Here is a 19089-nt window from a genome sequence, read left to right on the forward strand (position 1 = left end):
AGTATTTTTATGAAAATAGTTTTTGACCTCACAGATTTTCTGAAAGTCTCAAGTACTCAGTTTTGTAGAGCATACTGAGAACTGCTGGCCTAATAACAGTCTTGTTATATCAGAAATCCAGGAAGCTATCAAAGACTAGGATCATAACAAAAGGACTTGGGAGCCCACATGAAGAGGCTCCCATTGATCAAAGATGGGGCAATTTGAGCATTAATAACTACAGTGGATAAAATGTATCATATGTGTTTAAATCTGTGAGTACATATTGATACATGAAATCAAAATACTTCATTGATTACTTGGGGGGGACTTTTGGAAATGAACTCATTCTTCTGAAAACTGGTAAATAAAGATAAATTAAAAATCCAGCATTTATTTTGCTTTTATTTGATGAATTATACCTCTGGATAATTAAATAAGGGATTTTTCTTTTTATGGAGTTGTCCTAGTTAAGAAGTAGAAGGAATGGAAATGGTAGAGTATCAGTGCTTTTCAACCCCTACTAAAGTAATGGATCTAGGCAGTGGTAACCAGTGACTGCTTATATTACAAAAGTAAGATAACCAGACCCTGTTTGCTTCCTTATGGAAGATTACAGTACCACTTATAAAGAATTCATGTCACCAAATCAGGCCTTGATCAGGTTAGGCCTTTAAATTCGACTACCAGTTTACAGAAAATAAAAATTGACAAGCATATTAATGATACCATTGTTGGGGAGAGGAAAATATATGTACACACACACACACACACTAAAGGATATATTGTATTGAGTTTGTATATTTTAAAACTTTATGTTAATATCATACTGTATATATTTTGAGTTGTTTTTTCATTTAGAGATTTATACATAGTGATATGTATTTTCATTTCCATACAATGCTGGCTATTTGCAAAATTGGGAAATATTGTATTATTTTATTTTAGTTACATTCTTAAATAGTCTGCTCAATATGTTTTTTTCATCCTCCAGATACCTTTTCAGATGAAGTACCTCCAAATTTAAAGCATTGAGTCTAGTTGTTAATCTAAAAAATGTATAAATATACTGTTTTCCATATGCTTCTTCATTTCTTTGTTCATTCTGAATATAGCTGGGTATTGCCTATTCTGTGCTAGCCACTGTTCGAAATACTATGTATATAGAATAAGACATGCAAGGTCTTTACCTTTGTGAAGCTTACATCATTGGACACATTTTAATATTGGAAGCTGAGGGGCTGGCGGAGAAGTGGGGACATCTTCAGGTTGTAACCTGAAATGAGAAGGAGCCAGGCATATGAAGAACTGGCAGAAATTATCCTCTAGGTTGAGAGGACAGCAAATATACAGACCTTGAGATTGGGAAGAAACTTGCTATATTCAAGGAACTTGGTAGAAGGCCAGTGTGTTTGGATCCCAGTATGAGGGCAGCAAGAATGAAAGCAAATTATTTAGGATGCTGTAATTGCCAAGTGAGAAATGATGATTGCTTGGACTTGGGTAGTAATAATGATAAGATATGGAGAGAAGTGGATGGATTTGAGGTGTTTTAGAGATGGAGCTAATATTGAGCTGGGCATGGGAAGGGGAGTCTAGATTTTTGTCTTGAGCAACTGATGGTTTCATGTGAGTTTGGGAAAGTTAAGATTTGGAAGAGGAGCAGCTTGAGGCTGGAGTTGAATGTAGGAGCCAGGCAGCATATCAGTTTTAATCTAACCCCCAGCTGTGGGGTTAGATGAGATTGCTCGGGGCAGTAGAATGGAGAGAGTGAAGGGAAGAGGGCTGGGGATAGAGCTGTGGGGGGTCCTCAGCATCTAGAGGTTTGTTGGAGGAGGAGCCAGTAGAGTCGATCTAAAAGAAGTGGCGATAGGAAGAAAATCAGGAGAATATGGAGCCACTGAAGCCCAAGGGAGAAAGTGAAGAAAGAAGGAGCTGATTGGGGTAGGGCTGAGATTCTGAATCTGACAAGGAAAGAAGTGACCACAGGAGGTTTTGGGGAGTCCTCAGAGTGCAGAAGCCAAAGTAGTAGTTTGAAAAAGTGAACAACGTGTGAGGAAATGGAGAGGTCAAGTACAGACATTTCCTTCAAGGAGTAGCAGAGAAATGGGGTGGTAACTAGTGGGAGCTCCTGGATCATATTGTGTGCTAATGGGTATGATCCAGTTGAAAGGGAGAGCTAAATGATGAATCAGAGAAAGATTAATTGAAGGAATAAATACATTGGGAATGCAAGAAGGGCTGGGGTCAGGCATGCCAGTGGAGGGATTGTTCTTTGAGTCTCAACATACCGGCCAGAGAGAGCCTTTTAAAAGCAAGTCAGGGCTTCCCTGGTGGTGCACTGGTTGAGAATCCATCTGCCAACATAGGGGACACGGGTTCAAGCCCTGGTCCGGGAAGATCCTACATGCCGCGGAGCACCTAAGCCTGTGCGCCACAACTACCGAGCCTGTGCTCTAGAGCCCGTGACCCACAACTACTGAAGCCCTCGTGCCTAGAGCCCATGCTCCACAACAAGAGAAGCCACCAAAACGAGAAGCCCACGCACCGCAACAAAGAGTGGCCCCTGCTCGCTGCAACTAGAGAAAATCCCGTGCACAGCAACGAAGACCCAACGCAGCCAAAAATAAAAATAAATAAATAAAGGAATGAATGAATGAATAAATAAATAAATGCATGCAAGTCAGATCACATCACTCTTCTCCTCAAAAACTTCCCGTCTCACCTAGTTGCAAAAAGTCAACGTTTTTACAGTGGCCTATAAGGCTCTAAATGATTGTGCTCTCTTCTACCCCACCCTCAACTCTGACCTCATCTTTTACCGTTATTCTCCTTTAAGTCTGCTGTGGCCATCTCACTCTTAATTGAATACCGCAGGCATGGTCCTGCCTTGATGTTTTGATGATTGTGACTCTGTCTTCTGGTCAGCTCTTTTTGTGGGTATCTGCACCGTTTACTCTCTTACTCCTTTCAGGCCTTTCCCTAAATGGTACCCTCTCAAAGTTTTCCCTGACCACCCTGTCTAAAATTGCAACCTTCCACACCCTTGCATCTTTTATTCCCACAACCCGCTTTTCTCCATAGTGCTTCCTACCTCCTTCGTACTATATAATTATTTATGTATTTAATTTGTCCCATTAGAATGTTCACTCTGAGGGGCAGGAATTTTTGTTCATTTTGTTTACTGTTGGCAGTACCTAGAATAGCACCAAATGTGCAAATGTATAATGAATGGGAATAAAGAAGAAAGAATGTGGCTAGAGAATCAGAGAGGTTTAAGGAACTATTTGTGGGAAAATGAATGTATTCTTTTTTGATTTTATAATAGTTATGAAGCAGGGTGCTAACTGAGAATGGAGTGGGTTGGAAGGGATGGTTAGAGGTTTGAGGAGAGCATAGGATGTATAAAAAGTCTTCTTGGAGAGTGGAAAGGTGAATTGTCAGGATGTGATAAAAGATTGCTGGATAGGGTTGAATGCACATTTGTGGTTTCCTGAAATAGAATGTTTCTCATGTAAATCAACAGAACATAGCAATGTTAAGCTCTAACACAGAGTAAGGAAATGTGACATGTGTAAATGCTTAATGTTTTTAGAAGGGTAGAATTTTGTTTTGATTTGTTTTTAACACTGATCTTTATAGTATTTTATTTGCAATTGATGTAGAATGTGCCCTGATTTAAAGTAACATTCTTTTTTTAGCCTTACCAATAACTCTCGGATTGTGGGACTCCTGGCTCAGCTGGAGAAGATCAATACTGAATCTACAGAATCAGATACTGCCAGATATGTTACATCAAAAATTCTTCATCTGGCTCAGAGTCAGGGTAAACTTTAATCTCTTGTTTTTGGAATGCTTTCTTAATTCTTTAAAAGTAGATGCTAAGAATGTTCAAACTTTTGATAAATACATGGTTTTATGTAAAAATTGAACTTTCTCGCATAGACTCAAGACGTAGAAAAGTGAATAACTGTGGAAGAAATTGATCTTCAAAGCATTGTTTCTAAAAAATGATTATGAGTTTACTTATGTATGTATGCCCCCCTTTCCCCAATTTTCAGACAACACCTAATTCCAGTACTACTTTTTCTAGAATGTTGACAAAAAGATGGCAGGTATTATGTTGGTTATTAGTGTTGTTCCCCACTTTGAAATGCAAGCCCTGTCATTCAGTGATTGGGTGACCTTAGGGAAGTTTTGAATCTCTAGGATTTAGCTGCACCGTCTCTGAAATAGAGATAAGAGGTATCATGTAATTATCATGTAATTTACATGAGAAGCATGTAAAAATAATGTTAAAAATGTTCAATAAATGATATCTGTAATTAGGCATAATTTATCTGTTTTATGAAGCTAGTACTACTGAGTTGTTATCAAAACCTTGACAGAGTACAAGAGAAGAAAAGTATTAACTTTGCACTCAGGAACCTAAATTTGAAAAATCCCAAATAAAACATTAATGAATTAAGTCCAATTATAATATCAAGAAATATATCAGTATAGCATTATTTGGACCGGTTGAATAAAACCTATGTGATTATCTCAATAGGAGCTAAAAAAGAAATTTAAGATTCCAAAATCTGTGCTTGATTAAAAAAAACCCTTGATTTTTCTTTTTCTAAATAAGGGTAAACCAGTAGCTACCTTTATATTTAACAGTGACACATTCAAGGCATTCTGTTAAAATTAAGATCCAGACAATTCCCAATTATTTTAATTTATTTAGTTTTTTATTATTTCATTATTCTGGAGGTGTAGGTCATTGAAATATTGTGCTTATCAACTAAGGTAAATGTATAAGGATGGTCACTGTATTAGTGCAAAGATAGATAGATGTACCAAGTATATTCACTGTATTCGCATATGAAATAACTCCTTAAAACAAAACAAAACACCCCAGCAAAAAAAAAGAAAACAAATTCTCCAGACCTATAGATACTACTTGCGTATAATTGCTCTCACCACTGTAGACTCTTCCCATCAGAGTCTAGAAGTTCCGACTCCAACATCACTACTGAAAATGCCCCTAGTCATACCACTACCAGAGATTGTCCTTTTCCCCACCCTGCCACCCACAAATGGGAGAGCCAGCCCCTGAATACTGGCCCCTGGGGTTGTATAATACAATGACTCTGTTTATAGTTAACACAGTATAAATTAGTAGTGAAAGATTGTCCCATCATTATTTATAGGATAATCCAGTTGTCTATCCATTTGAGAGAGAGAGATTAGTAATTTACAGCTCAAAGAAGAAGAAATGCAAATAACCAGTAAACATATGAAAAGGTTCTTTACTTTCTTAAAAGTCAGGAATTATTAATGAAAACAACTAAGATATTTCTCACTACTTAAATTGGCAGAAATTAGAGAATGACAATATCCAGTGCCATTGATGGCATGGAAAATAGGGTATTCTCATACACTGTAGGTGGTGCAATAATTATTATAAACTTTGGAGGAAGGAATCTGGCAATGTTTATTAAAATTTAAAGTGCACCTGCTATTTTACTTAACACTTTCACTCTCAGAAATCTGAGTGAAATAAAAATCTTATTATATAAAAGAATATTTGGAGGTGTTTATTTCAGTGTTTGTAAAGTCAAAGATAAAGAAACAACCTTAAATATCCAACTGTGGAGAATGGTTGAATTAATTTTGATATAGCCAAACTGTGGGACATTATAACTACATTATACAACTATTATCAATAATAAATTATTTATAATATATGCTGTGGTTCATATGTGGAACTACAGGCATACCTCAGAGATATCGTAGGTTCGATTTCAGACTACCACAATAAAGCAAATATTGCAATAGGGTGAATCACATGAAGTTTTTGGTTTCCCAGTGCATATTAAAGTTATGTTTACACTGTACTGTAATCTATTAAGTGTGCAATAGCATATGTCTAAAAAAATGTACATACCTTAATTTAAAAATACTTTATTGCTTAAAATGTAAGCCCTCAGTGAGTCATAATCTTTTTGCTGTTGGAGTGTCTTGCCTCAATATTTAAGGTGGCTGACTGATTGAGGTGGTGGTTGCTGAAGGCTGGGTTGGCTGTAGCAATTTCTTAAAATAAGACAGTGAAGTTTGCCACACATACTCTTTCACGAATGATTTCTCTATAGCATGTGGTGCTGTTTGATAGCATTTTACCCACAGTAGAACTTCTTTTAAAACTGGAATTAATTCTCTCAAATCCTACTGCTGCTTTATCAACTGAGTTTTTGTAATGTTCTAAATCCTTTGTTGTCACTTCAGCAATCTTCACCAGGAGTAGATTCCATCTCAAGACCACTTCCTTTGCTTATCCATAAGAAGCATCTCCTCATCTGTTAATATTTTATCATGAGATTACAGGAATTCAGTCATATCATCAGGATCCACTTCTAATTCTAGTTCTCTTGCTGTTTCCACCACATCTGTAGTTATTTCCTCCTCTGAAGTCTTGAATCCCTCAAAGTCATCCATGAGGGTTGGAATCAACTTCTCTGAAACTTCTATTTATGTTGATGTTTTGACCTCTTCCCATGAATCACAGATGTTCTTAATGGCATCTAGAATGGTGAATTCTTTACAGGTTTTTAACTGACTTTGCTCAGATCCATCAGAGGAATCACTACCTGTGACAGTTATAGCCTTATGAAGTGTATTTCTTAAATAAGAAGACTTGAAAGGCAAAATTACTCCTTGATCCATGGATTGCAGAGTGGATGTTGTGTTAGCAGGCATGAGAACAACACTAATCTTGTATATCTTCATCAGAGCTCTTCATCAGAGTGACAAGGTGCATTGTTAGTGAACAGTCCCATTTTGAAAGGAATCTTTTTTTTTCTGAGCAGTAGGTCCCAATAGTGGGCTTTAAAATATTCAGTAAACCATGTGGCAGACAGATGCGCTGTCATCCAGGCTTCATTGTTCCTTTGATACAATACAGGCAGAGTAGATTAAGCATAATTCTTAAGGGCCCTAGAATTTTTGGAATTGAAAATGAGCATTGGCTTCAACTTCAAGTCATGAGATACATTAGTCCCTAATGAGAGAAGCTTTGAAGCCAGATATTGACTTCTCCCTAGCTATTAAAGTCCTGGATGGCATCTCTTCCAATATAAGGCTATTTTGTCTACACTGAAAATCTGCTGTTTCGTGTAGCCAACTCACTGCAGCTTCTACATCAGCACTTGCTGCTTTACTTTGCACTTTTATGTTATAGAGATGGCTTCTTTCATTGATCCTCATGAATCAGCCTCTGCTAGCTTCAAACATTTCCTCTGCAGAAAAAGGTATTCCATGCAAATGGAAATCAAAAGAAAGCCAGGGTAGCAATATTTGTATCAGACAATATAGACCATTACAAGAGACAAAGGACTTAACATGATGATCAAGGGATCAGTTCAATTGTAAATAAATTTACACCCAATATAGGAGCACCTAAATCCATACAGCAAGTATTAACAGGCATAAAGGGAGAAGTGGACAGTAACACAATAATAGTAGGGGGCTTTAACACTCCACTTACATCAAGGGACATATCATCCAGACGGAAAATCAATATGGAAACACTGGCCTTAAATGACACATTTAACCAAATGGACTTGATAAATATATATAGAACATTCCATCTGAAAGCAGCAAAATACACATTCTTTTCAAATGCACATGGAACATTCTCCAAGATAGTTCACATGCTAGGCCACAAAATAAGCCTCGGTAAATTTAAGAAAATTGAAATCATATCATGTATCTTTTATAACCACAATGTTATGAGTCTAGAAATCAACTACAAGGGAAAAAACCTGCGAAAACCACAAATATGTGGAGGTTAAACAGTACATTACTAAACAAGAAATGGATCACTGAAGAAATCAAAGAGGAAATCATAAAATACCTGGAGACAAGTGAAATGAAAATAATGGTCTGAAATCTATAGGATGCAGTAAAAGCAATTCTCAGAGGGAATTAGTGATACAAAATAGTGATACAAGCTTAGCCCAGGAAACAAAAATCTCAACCTAACCTTACACCTAAAGAAACTAGAAAAAGAAAGAACAAACAAAACCCAAAGTTAGTAGAAGGTAAGAAATCATAAAGATCAGAGCAGAAATGAATGAAATGACTTAAAAAAATTAGAAAGAATGAGTGAAAATAAGAGCTGGTTCTTTGAAAAGATAAACAAAATTGATAAGCCTATAACCAGATACATCAAAAAAAGAAAGAAGAGAATGCTCAAATTGATAAAATCAGAAATGAAGAAGAAATTACAACTGAAACCACAGAAATATAAAAGCTCATAAGAGACTACTATGAGCACCTATATGCCAATAAAATGGACAACCTAGGAAAAAGGTGCAAATTCTTAGAAACGTACAGTCTCCCAAGATTGAACCAGGAAGAAACAGAAAATATGAACAGACCAATTACCAGTGATGAAACTGAATCAGTAATTAAAACACTCCCAACAAACCAAAGTCCTGGACCAGATGGCTTCACAGGTGAATTCTGCCAAATATTTAGAGAAGAGTTAATACCTATCTTTGTGAAACTACTCCAAAAAATTGCAGAGGAAGGCATGCTTCTGAACTCATTCTACAAGGTCAGCATTACCCTGATAGCAAAACCAGACAAAGATATAACAAAAAAAGAAAATTACAGGCCCATTTCACTGATGAACATAGATGCAAAAATCCTCACCAAAATATTAGCAAATTGAATCCAACAATACATTAAGAGGATCATACACCATAATCAAGTGGGATTTATCTCAGGGATGTAAGGATGCTTCAGTATCCACAAATCAAGCAGTGTGATACACCACGTTAACAAATTGAAGAATAAAAGCCATATAATCATCTCAATAGATGCAGAAAAGCTTTTGACAAATTTCAACATCTACTTCTGGTAAAAACTCTCCAGAAAGTGGGCGTAGAGGGAACATACCTCAACATAATAAAGGCCATATGTGATAAGCCCACAGTTAACATCATACTCAGTGATGAAAAGCTGAAAGTATTTTCTCTAAAATCAGGAACAAGACATGGATGCCTACTCTCACCACTTTTACTCAACATAGTTTTGGAAGTCCTAGCCACAGCAATCAGAGAAGAAAAAGAAATAAAAGGGATCCAAATTGGAAAGGAAGAAGTAAAATAGTCACTGTTTGCAGATGACATGATACTATACATAGAAAACCCTAAAGATGCTACCAGAAACTACTAGAGTTCCTCAGTGAATTTTGGTAAAGTTGCAGGATACAAAATTAATATACAGAAATCTGCTGAGTTTCTGTACACTAACAACAGAATATAAGAAACAGAAATTATGGAAACCATCCCATTTATCATCGCATCAAAAAGAGTAAAACACCTGGGAATAAACCTACCTAAGAAGGCAAAAGACCTGTACTCTGAAAACTATAAGATACTGATGAAAGAAATTGAAGATGACAAAAATAGATGGAAAGATATACCGTGTTCATGGATTGGATGAATCAGTATTGTTACAATAACCATACTACCCAAGGCGATGTACAGATTCAGTGCAATCCCTATCAAAATACCAATGGCATGTTTCACAGAACTAAAACAAATAATTTCAAAATTTGTATGGAAGCACAAAAGACCCCAAATTGCCAAAACAATCTTGAGAAAGAAGAACAGAGCTGGAGGAATCACACACCTAGATTTCAGACTATACTACAAAGCAACAGTAATCAAAAGAGTATGGTATTGGCACAAAAAACAGACACATAGATCAATGGAACAAGATAGAGAGCCCAGAAATAAACCCAGGTACTTAATCTATGACAAAGGAGGCAAAAATATACGATGGAGAAAAGACAGCCTCTTCAGTAAGTGGTGCTGGGTAAACTGGGCAGCTGCATGTGAAAGAATGAAATTAAAACATTCTTTAACGCCATATACAAAAATAAACTCAAATTGGATTAAAGATCTAAATGTAAGATTGGATACTATAAAACTCCTAGAGGAAAACATAGGCAGAACACTCTGACATAAATCGCAGCAATATTTTTTTGGATTCATGTCCTAAAGTAAAGTAAATAAAAGCAAAAATAAATAAATAAATGGGACCTAATTCAATTTAAAAGCAAAGGACACCATTGACAAAACAAAAAGACAACCTTTTTTTTTCTATTTATTGTGATGAAAAGGATCATCTAGTTTCCATTTCTACTGAATGGGAGAAAATATTTGCAAATGATACGACTGATAAGGGATTAATATCTAATATATATAAACAGCTAATACAACTTCACATCAAAAAAAAAAAAAACAGACAGCCTAATTAAAAAATGGGAAGAAGAACTGAACAGACATTTTTCCAAAGAGAAAATGCAGGTGGCCAACAGGCATATGAAAAGATGCTCAGTACTGCTAATCATCAGTGAAATGTAGCTCAAAACCACAATGAGCTATCACCTCACACCTGTCAAAATGGCTATTATCAAATAGAACACAAATAACAAATGTTGGTGAGGATGTGGAGAAAAAACCCTTGCACACTGTTGTTGGGAATGTAAATTGGTGCAACCACTGTGGAACACAGTATGGAGCTTCCTCAAAAAACTAAAAATAGAGCTACCATATGACCCAGAAGTTCCACTCCTGGGTATATATCCAAAAAGCCACAAAAACACTAATTTGAAAAGATATATGCACCCCAATGTTCATATCAGCATTATTTACAATTGCCAAGATATGGAAGCAACTTAAGTTCCATCAACAGATGAATGGATGAAAGAGATGTGATATACACACACAAACACACAGACACACACAATGGAGTACTACTCAGCCATAAAAAAAGAACAAATTTTGCTGTTTGCAGCAATATGGATGGACTTGGTGGGCATTATACTAAGTGAAATAAGTCAGACAAAGAAAATACTGTATGATATCACTTAAATGTGGAATGTAAAATATATAACAAACTAGTGAATACAACAAAGAAGCAGATTCACAGATATAGAGAACAAACTAGTGTTACCAGTGGGGAGGGAGGGGGGGACAATATGGTGGTGAGGAGTGAGGTACGAAGTATTTGATGTAAGATAGGCCACAAGGATATGTTGTATACCATGGGGAATATTATCTAGTATAATATAATTATAACTAATATAATATCTAATATTAGTGAATGTTAACTGTGTGATAAAACTATATGTAATTTTTTTTCTTTCATGTTTTAGAAGAAAACTTTTTTTCCTACTTTTCAGAAAAAACAAGGAGAGAAATGACGGCCAAAGGTTCTACAGGAATGGAAGTTCTGCTGTCAACATTAGAGGTAAGTCACTGACATGCTTTAATTATGTAGCTCTTAATAGCAACCAATACTGAGAGAAAAAAAAATTACGAAGTACAAAATTTTTATCCTAGAGGTAGAGCAAATGAATGGAAGTTTGTTTTCTTTTTTAAATTATTTGGAATGGGGATATAAAAATTCTAACGTATATTAGATGAACCTCTAAGTGTATTTCCCTAGGATTATAATGATAACCATATTTTAAATCTTAATATGCCATTCTAATTGGTAATAGAAAATAAAGCATTAGTTGGAAATAAATCTTTAGCTTAAAATAAATGATTGAGGGACTTCCCTAGCGGTCCAGTGGTTAAGACTCTGTGCTTCCACTGCAGGGGGCATGGGTTTGATCCCTGGTCAGGGAACTAAGATCCTGCATAATGTGTGGCATGGCCAAAAAAAAAAAAAAAGATTGAAATTGGAAATTCTCATTTATTCTGTTAGTTATTCATTTATGACTAAGTTTACTTCATACATTGGTTGAATAACTATATTATATTGATATTAATTAAGTTTCAATGCTAGTGTAACAGTTTGGGGTGGATCAGCAAGACATAGTCAGAATCAAGATTTTATATTTTATTCAGTGTAATGTTAAAAATAAGGAGTGAGTGAGTACATTGTATATCTTAGACTTAAATAATGTTATATGTCAGATTATATCTTAGTAGAACTGGAAAAAAAATGAGCAGAGAGTAAGTTCATGTGTGTGTGTGTGTGTGTGTTTTTTTTTGACTGTGCCGCATGGCTTGTGGGATCTTAGTTCCCTGACCAGGGATGGAACCTGTGCCCTCAGCAGTGAAAGCGTGAAGTCCTAACCACTGGACTGCCAGGGAATTCTCTGTTTTTTTTTTTCCTTTAATTGAAGTATAGTATTGATTTACAATATTATATATTTTATAGTTTCAGATGTACGGCATAGTGATTCAGTATTTTTATAGTTTATACTCCATTAAACATTACTGCAAGATAATGGCTATAAATTCCCTGTGCTATACAATATATTCTTGTTGCCTATTTGTTTTATACGTAGTAGTTTGTAACTCAATTCTGTACCCCTAATGTGCCCCTCCACCATCTTCTCTCCCCACTGGTAACCGCTAGTTAGTTTTCTGTATCTGTGAGAATGTTCCAATTTTGCTTTATACATTCATTTGTATTATTTTTTAGAGTTCACATATAAGTGATAGCATACAATATTTGTCTTTCTCTGTCTGACTTGTTTTGCTAAGCATAAAATTCTCTAGGTCCATCCACATTACTACAAATGGTAGAATTTCATTATTATGGCTGAGTAATACTCTATTTTATATATATATATATATATATATATCACATCTTCTTTATCCATTCATCTGTTTATGGATACTTGGGTTGCTTCCATATCTTGGTTATTGTAAATAGTACTGCTATGAACATTGGGGTGCATATATCTTTTCAAATTGGTGTTTTTGTTTTTTCCTGGATATATACTCAGGATTGGAATTGCTGGGTCATTCTGTAGTTGTATTTTTAGTTTTGAGAAAGCTCCATACTCTTTTCCACAGTGGCTGCACCAATATACATTCCCACCAACAGTGTACATGGTTTTTTTCCTCCACATCCTTGCCAACATTTGTTTTTTGTGTTCTTTTTGATGATAGCCATTCTGACAGGTGTGAGGTGATATATCGTTGTTTTGATTTGCACTTCTATAATAATTATCCTTATTGTACATCTTTTCATGTGCCTTTTAATTTGTTGAGACTTGTTTTGTGGCCTGGCATGTGATCTATCCTGGAGAAGGTTCCATGTGTACTTGAAAAGATTATGTATTCTGCTGTTTGGGGATGTAATGCCCTGTAGATACCTATAAAGTCCAACTGGCCTCTGGTGTCATTTAAGACTACTGTTGCCTTTTTGATTTTGTGTCTGATGAGCTGTCCAGTGATGTAAGTGGGGTGTTAAAGTCTTCTACTATTATGTATTATTGTCAGTTTCTCCTATATGTCTGTTAGTCATCACGAATTATTAGAGAAATGCAAATCAAAATCACAATGAGGTATCACCTCACACTGGTCAGAATGGCCATCATCAAAAAATCTATAAACAATAAATGCTGGACAGGGTGAGGAGGAAAGGGAACCCTCTTGCACTGTTGGTGGGAATGTAAATTGATATAGCCACTATGGAGAACAGTATGGAGGTTCCTTAAAAAACTAAAAATAGAACTACCATATGACCCAGCAATCCCACTACTGGGCATATACCCAGAGAAAACCATAACTCAAAAAGATACATGCACCCCAATGCTCATTGCAGCACTATTTACAATAGCCAGGTCATGGAAGCAACCTAAATGCCCATCAACAGACGAATGGATAAAGAAGATGTAGTATATATACCCAATGGAATATTACTCAGCCATAAATAGGAACGAAATTGGGTCATTTGTAGAGATGTGGATGGACCTAGAGACTGTCATTCAGAGTGAAGTAAGTCAGAAAGAGAAAAACAAATATATGTTAACGCATGTATGTGGAATCTAGAAAAATGGTACAGATGAACCTGTTTGCAAGGCAGAAATAGAGACACAGATGTAGAGAACAAACGTATGGACACCAAGGGGGGAAAGGGGGGGTGGGATGAATTGGGAGACTGGGATTGACATATATACACTAATATGTATAAAATAGATAACTAATGAGAACCTGCTGTATAGCACAGGGAACTCCACTGTACAGTAGAAATTAACACAACATTGTAAAACAACTATATCCCCTCCCCCCCCAAAAAAACTATAGAGTGCAAGATAGTTTTGTACAAGGATGTATTGTACAACATGGAGAATATAGCCAATATTTTTTAATAACTGTAAATGGAAAGTAACCTTTTAAAATTGTATAAAATTTTTTAAAAATTAAAAATAAAAAACTATTCAAAAAAAAAATTATCCCACTTCCCTGGTAAATGAGAGGGCAGTGTAACTTCCATTCAGATTCCAGTGGCCTGAACTCAGTCACATGGCCCAAACCTAATTGCAAAAGAGCTGGAAAATGTGGTTTGGCTGTGTACCCAGGAAGAAGATGAACACTTAGCAATACTGCTCGTGCCGCAGTCCATTCTTTTCTTTAACAAATGTTTGTCTCTCATTCTTCCAACTCCGTCCCCAGTGAGCCAGTGGTCCAGTTAACACCCACAGTGCTAAGACGAGGGTCTCTGGTTAATGTGTGGTCCTTTTTCTGGTCTGGATTTGACTTTCTGGTTCCATTAGTCTCTGCCCTTAAATGGTGAAGTAGACAACACTTATTCCCTTTTGGAAAGGGGAAGAACAAGCGTCCCATTCCAGTCACTGATACATTGCAATTCCGAAATTCCTCTAAATAAGCACTGTAAAATCCTTCCACTCTGGGGATGAGGCAGTTCCTTGAATAGGCCACAGTTCTGCTGTCTATGTGGTTTTCTTCATCCAAGCATTGCTTTTAGTAAGAGAAATATAACCAAAGTACAGTATTTAAACATTTTCTCTTATTAGATTGGTTGTTCAGACTTTGGGAAATAGTTACTTTTCTGCATTGTGGGTTGGAGTGTAAATTGCTCAGTGAAGAGCAAGTTAGTAATATCTACTATCAAAATAAATGCCCATATCATTGACCCAGCAATTCTAGGAATTTATCCCATGTACAGTTGTACTTGCTTCCCTGTAAGTGTACATACTTAGGTTTGGTTGCAATTTTTAATAGCAAAAGATTAAAAAATTTTAAATATCCCATTGATAGGTGACTGGTTGCATAAACAGTGGTATTGCCATGCAGTGGAATATATCATGTGGCCCTTAAAAAAGGGTTAAGAAACTATTTATTGACATGTAAAAATATCAGTATGAAAAATAGTTATCTACAGAGCAGTAATACCATTTGGAGAAATAAATCATGTATACATGTGTATTTACATGGATTACTTTTATGTGTGTACAGTATCTTGCTGGATGCATAAGAAATTGATAATGCAGTTACTTTTTGAGAGGGGAGCTCACTGGATAGTCACCATATATACATTGTAGTGCCTTTTATACTTTGATACATTTATTTGTATTGTCTATTTGGTAGAAGTTGATGAGTTCAAATCACAAATTAATTCCTGTTGATAATAAGAAAATAATAACTCAGATGATTTCCAAAAAATTTTAAGGGCAATAAGAAGAGACTGAAGCGATGTGTGAGAATAGTGAAAACCTGAATACGTTTATTCTTAGAGAAACCAAAAAGGTCATCTGTAAAATATAGGTGGTTCCCGACAGACAGAAAAAGTTTGGGAATCACAAATTTACAATGTTTTAATAAAGCAAATAAACTATTTATTTCAGAACACGAAAGATCTTCAAACTACACTTAATATCTTAAGCATTCTTGTTGAGCTGGTGTCAGCTGGTAAGTTTTTGTTTCCTTTGGTGTAATTTCTTTTTTTTTTTTTTTTTTTTTTTTTTTTTTTTTTTTTTTTTTTTTGCTGTACGCGGGCCTCTCACTGCTGTGGCCTCTCCCGTTGCGGAGCACAGGCTCCGGACACACAGGCCCCGCGGCCATGGCTCGCGGGCCCAGCCGCTCCGCGGCATGTGGGATCCTCCGGGATCGGGGCACGAACCCGTGTCCCCTGCATCGGCAGGCGGACTCTCAACCACTGCGCCACCAGGGAGGCCCTTTTGGTGTAATTTCTGTTTGTATACAATGATCAGAAGTGCATCATGTGTACTTTTTTTGGAATTTTCTGATACTCATACAGAGGCTATTCTGAGTATTGGAATTTGGAAGCGAAAATGTCATACTCTTGTTCTTGCTTTGTTTTTGGCATCTTCTGGTGTCCCTCAAACCCATGTGTTTTAGAGCCTTGAATGTAGAGTTTTGCATCACTTTTATTTACTGTCTGCACTGTTTGTTAAACTAACATAAATAAAATAAAATTTTATTTTGATGCTATTTGTTTGCCTTCTGAAGTCATCACTTTTAATACTTCTTTAAAGCTAACAAGTTGTGATATCTAATATGTTATAGAAGAATTTGCGATTTCAGCATATTTCTTTCAAAAATCTTCTTAGGTGGAGGTCGAAGAGCGAGTTTCTTAGTCTCCAAAGGTGGTTCACAAATATTATTACAGTTACTTATGAACGCCAGCAAAGAATCTCCCCTGAATGAGGAGTTAATGGTGCAGATTCATTCCATTCTTGCAAAAATTGGACCGAAAGGTAAGGGTTTCGTTTGTATGACTATCAGGTGGAACTGTTTTTGTTACATCAATTCTGTGTGCCTTGAAACTGGTAAATTTTACAATCTAAAATGCTACTGCTTTTTCTTGGTCTGCATCATGGAATGCTTTTTACAGTCAACTAGTGACCTGCAAGAATTTAGGATCCTAAATTCCTGAGTAATTCTATTGCATATGGTGGAAAAAGGAAGAAAAAATGTGTTAAAGTCAGAAGTATGTCTTGGTGTGTGTGTCCCTGGCATATGTATGTTATAAAGATACACATAACATGGATATTGTTGAGGCCAGAAGGAGGGAGTGTGGATGGGAATGCTTTGAGGAGCATGCTGGTAGAATATGTTTGCTTTTCAGTAATAGTCATCTTATAGTCACGTCTCAGTGCCTAAAAAGCTTACAGTCTAGTTAAGCTTTTAATCATAATCATATAAGAAAGTGATTACAGCTTTAATTATCTCAGATCAACTTTTAGTTGATAATATGAATTTACAATATTAGTTTTAGAAATTTCATTGTTTTATGACATTTCATTTTATTCAGAAGTTATATATGAATAAATTGTGTTTGTTCATTTTTTTTTAAACAGACAAAAAATTTGGAGCGAAAGCTAGAATTAATGGAGCTCTAAATATAACCCTGAATTTGGTCAAACAGAATTTGCAGAATCATCGCTTGGTTTTGCCTTGTCTTCAGCTTTTACGAGTATATTCTGCCAACTGTGAGTATTTCAGAGCAGCTTTTAGTTAACTCAGTGTTGTGAAGTTAACACAAAATGAAAATTTTGTACTTTAACTTCATAAGTCTCTAAAATTTGTGGACAAGGAAAGAGAATATTTAATATGGCTCTTTGTAATTCTAACCCCCCACCACAAAAGTGAGGTAGGGTAAGAACTTGAGTTGACAAAATCTTCAGAATTCTCATTAATTCCCCCAGTATGTAAAGGCATGTAGTAAGGGGGATGAGTAGGTGGCCTGTGGAAAAGATTTGGAGGAATATGAGGATATTGGAAGCTGGAAAAACTTCTATGCCTATTTGGATTTTCACAGATGAGAGGAAAATTGAGAAGGAAGGAATGCGGTGGCATAGTCACCTGGAGCTAATTCTCTTCAGTAATGAATAGGGAAGTAGCAGAACCGAAAATAAATAGCACAGGAGCTTCTGAGGAAGCTGGAGAAAACAGTAATCACAGGGAGAGAGTCTCAGATGAAGTGTCTCCCAATGGGCACACACACACACACACACACACATATTCTCTCCCTCTCTCACTAATGTAATATTAGGTCCCAAGCCTCTGAGGTATGGATTTTCTTCTATTCTCTGACTATGGGATTGGAATGATTAACAAAACACCCGGAATTGAGACTGTACAGTACATATTATTGCAGAACATCATCACAAAATAATGATAATCAAAGTGGTAGATTGTGTGTGTGTATTTATTTATCTGTATCTATACTTTGACAGTATAGCTAAAGGTGTACTCACAGGAAAATAGTTTTGAACACTTAAATAATTAACACTTAAATAATTAAGAAGCACATAAGGAAATGAATTAATTGGCTGTTTAAACAAAGAAATTAGGAACAGAGCAATAAACACAAGGAAAGCAGAGGAATGAAATAGTAAAGAAAAAATATATTATGAAATCTTCAAAAGTTGATTTAAAAAATAAAACAATTGGATTAAAAATAAAACAGGTAAACCACTGAATGAAGGAAAAAGGAAGACAAAACAGACTAAAGTTAGAAGCGATAATGGAGTAATAAACAGATATAGAGGAAATTAAAATTGTCATACAAAACTTCAGTAACTACATTTTTGGTGGCATTTTATTTAATTAAGCACCAGGAGGCCAGTAAACAGTGTATCTATAATTTTTAAATAATATTTGTTCAGGATTGAAAATGTTAGGCACAACTTTCTGGTTAGGTAATTATTTACATGTTCTGTCTAAAGTTGTTACCTGTTTTTCCCTACTGCAGTTGCTTTAGTTAAGGTCCTCATTACCTCTCACCTAGACCACAGTCCCCTAATGTGTCTCTCAAATCCATCTTTCCTACAATGCTGTTAGGTCTGACCTGTATCTAAAATGCAGATCTGATTTGTTGCTCCTTTTGGGTAATTCCCTGTAGTGGAAAGAATTAACAACTTCTAGGACCTTTCATAATTTGTTTTAACTTCTTTTCCCACCTCATCTTCCCATTGGCATGCCTTTGTCTAACACTGTTTTAACAACATGTAACTGCAATTTCCCTGCAACTTCCCATTAAAAAATAAAGCAAAAAAACCCCCTTCCTTTGAAGTATTGACTAAGGTGGACTTTACGAGGGACTTGAGTTCACATTTACTAAACAATTTGTGTATATTTTTGGCTATGTATCACACGTATATACATTTCTACTCACTGAGGTTTTTAAATCACTTTACATCTCTTTTTTCACCTTCCCAGCTGTGAATTCTGTATCCTTAGGGAAAAATGGAGTTGTGGAACTGATGTTTAAAATCATCGGACCATTTAGTAAGAAGAATTCCAGTCTTATGAAGTGAGT

General features: G+C 35.9%; 1 protein-coding gene across 6 annotated transcripts in view; it reads left to right on the plus strand.

Moving 5' to 3' along the window:
• The window catches only part of AGTPBP1 (ATP/GTP binding carboxypeptidase 1), a 186626-nt gene that overhangs the window by 40101 nt on the left and 127436 nt on the right, over positions 1–19089 (plus strand). For 4 of the 6 annotated variants that reach the window (XM_060101661.1, XM_060101663.1, XM_060101666.1 and 1 more), the window contains 6 exons: positions 3681–3805; positions 11219–11286; positions 15650–15713; positions 16376–16522; positions 17126–17257; positions 18990–19083. In XM_060101661.1, the coding sequence (XP_059957644.1) occupies positions 3681–3805; positions 11219–11286; positions 15650–15713; positions 16376–16522; positions 17126–17257; positions 18990–19083 (630 nt within the window). Of the gene's footprint in view, positions 1–3680; positions 3806–11218; positions 11287–15649; positions 15714–16375; positions 16523–17125; positions 17258–18989; positions 19084–19089 lie in introns of those variants that run through there. The other 2 variants (XM_060101662.1, XM_060101665.1) reach the window with 2 other exon arrangements.

This window comes from Mesoplodon densirostris, chromosome 6 (assembly GCF_025265405.1).
Source record: "Mesoplodon densirostris isolate mMesDen1 chromosome 6, mMesDen1 primary haplotype, whole genome shotgun sequence".
Taxonomy (NCBI): Eukaryota; Metazoa; Chordata; class Mammalia; order Artiodactyla; family Ziphiidae; genus Mesoplodon; species Mesoplodon densirostris.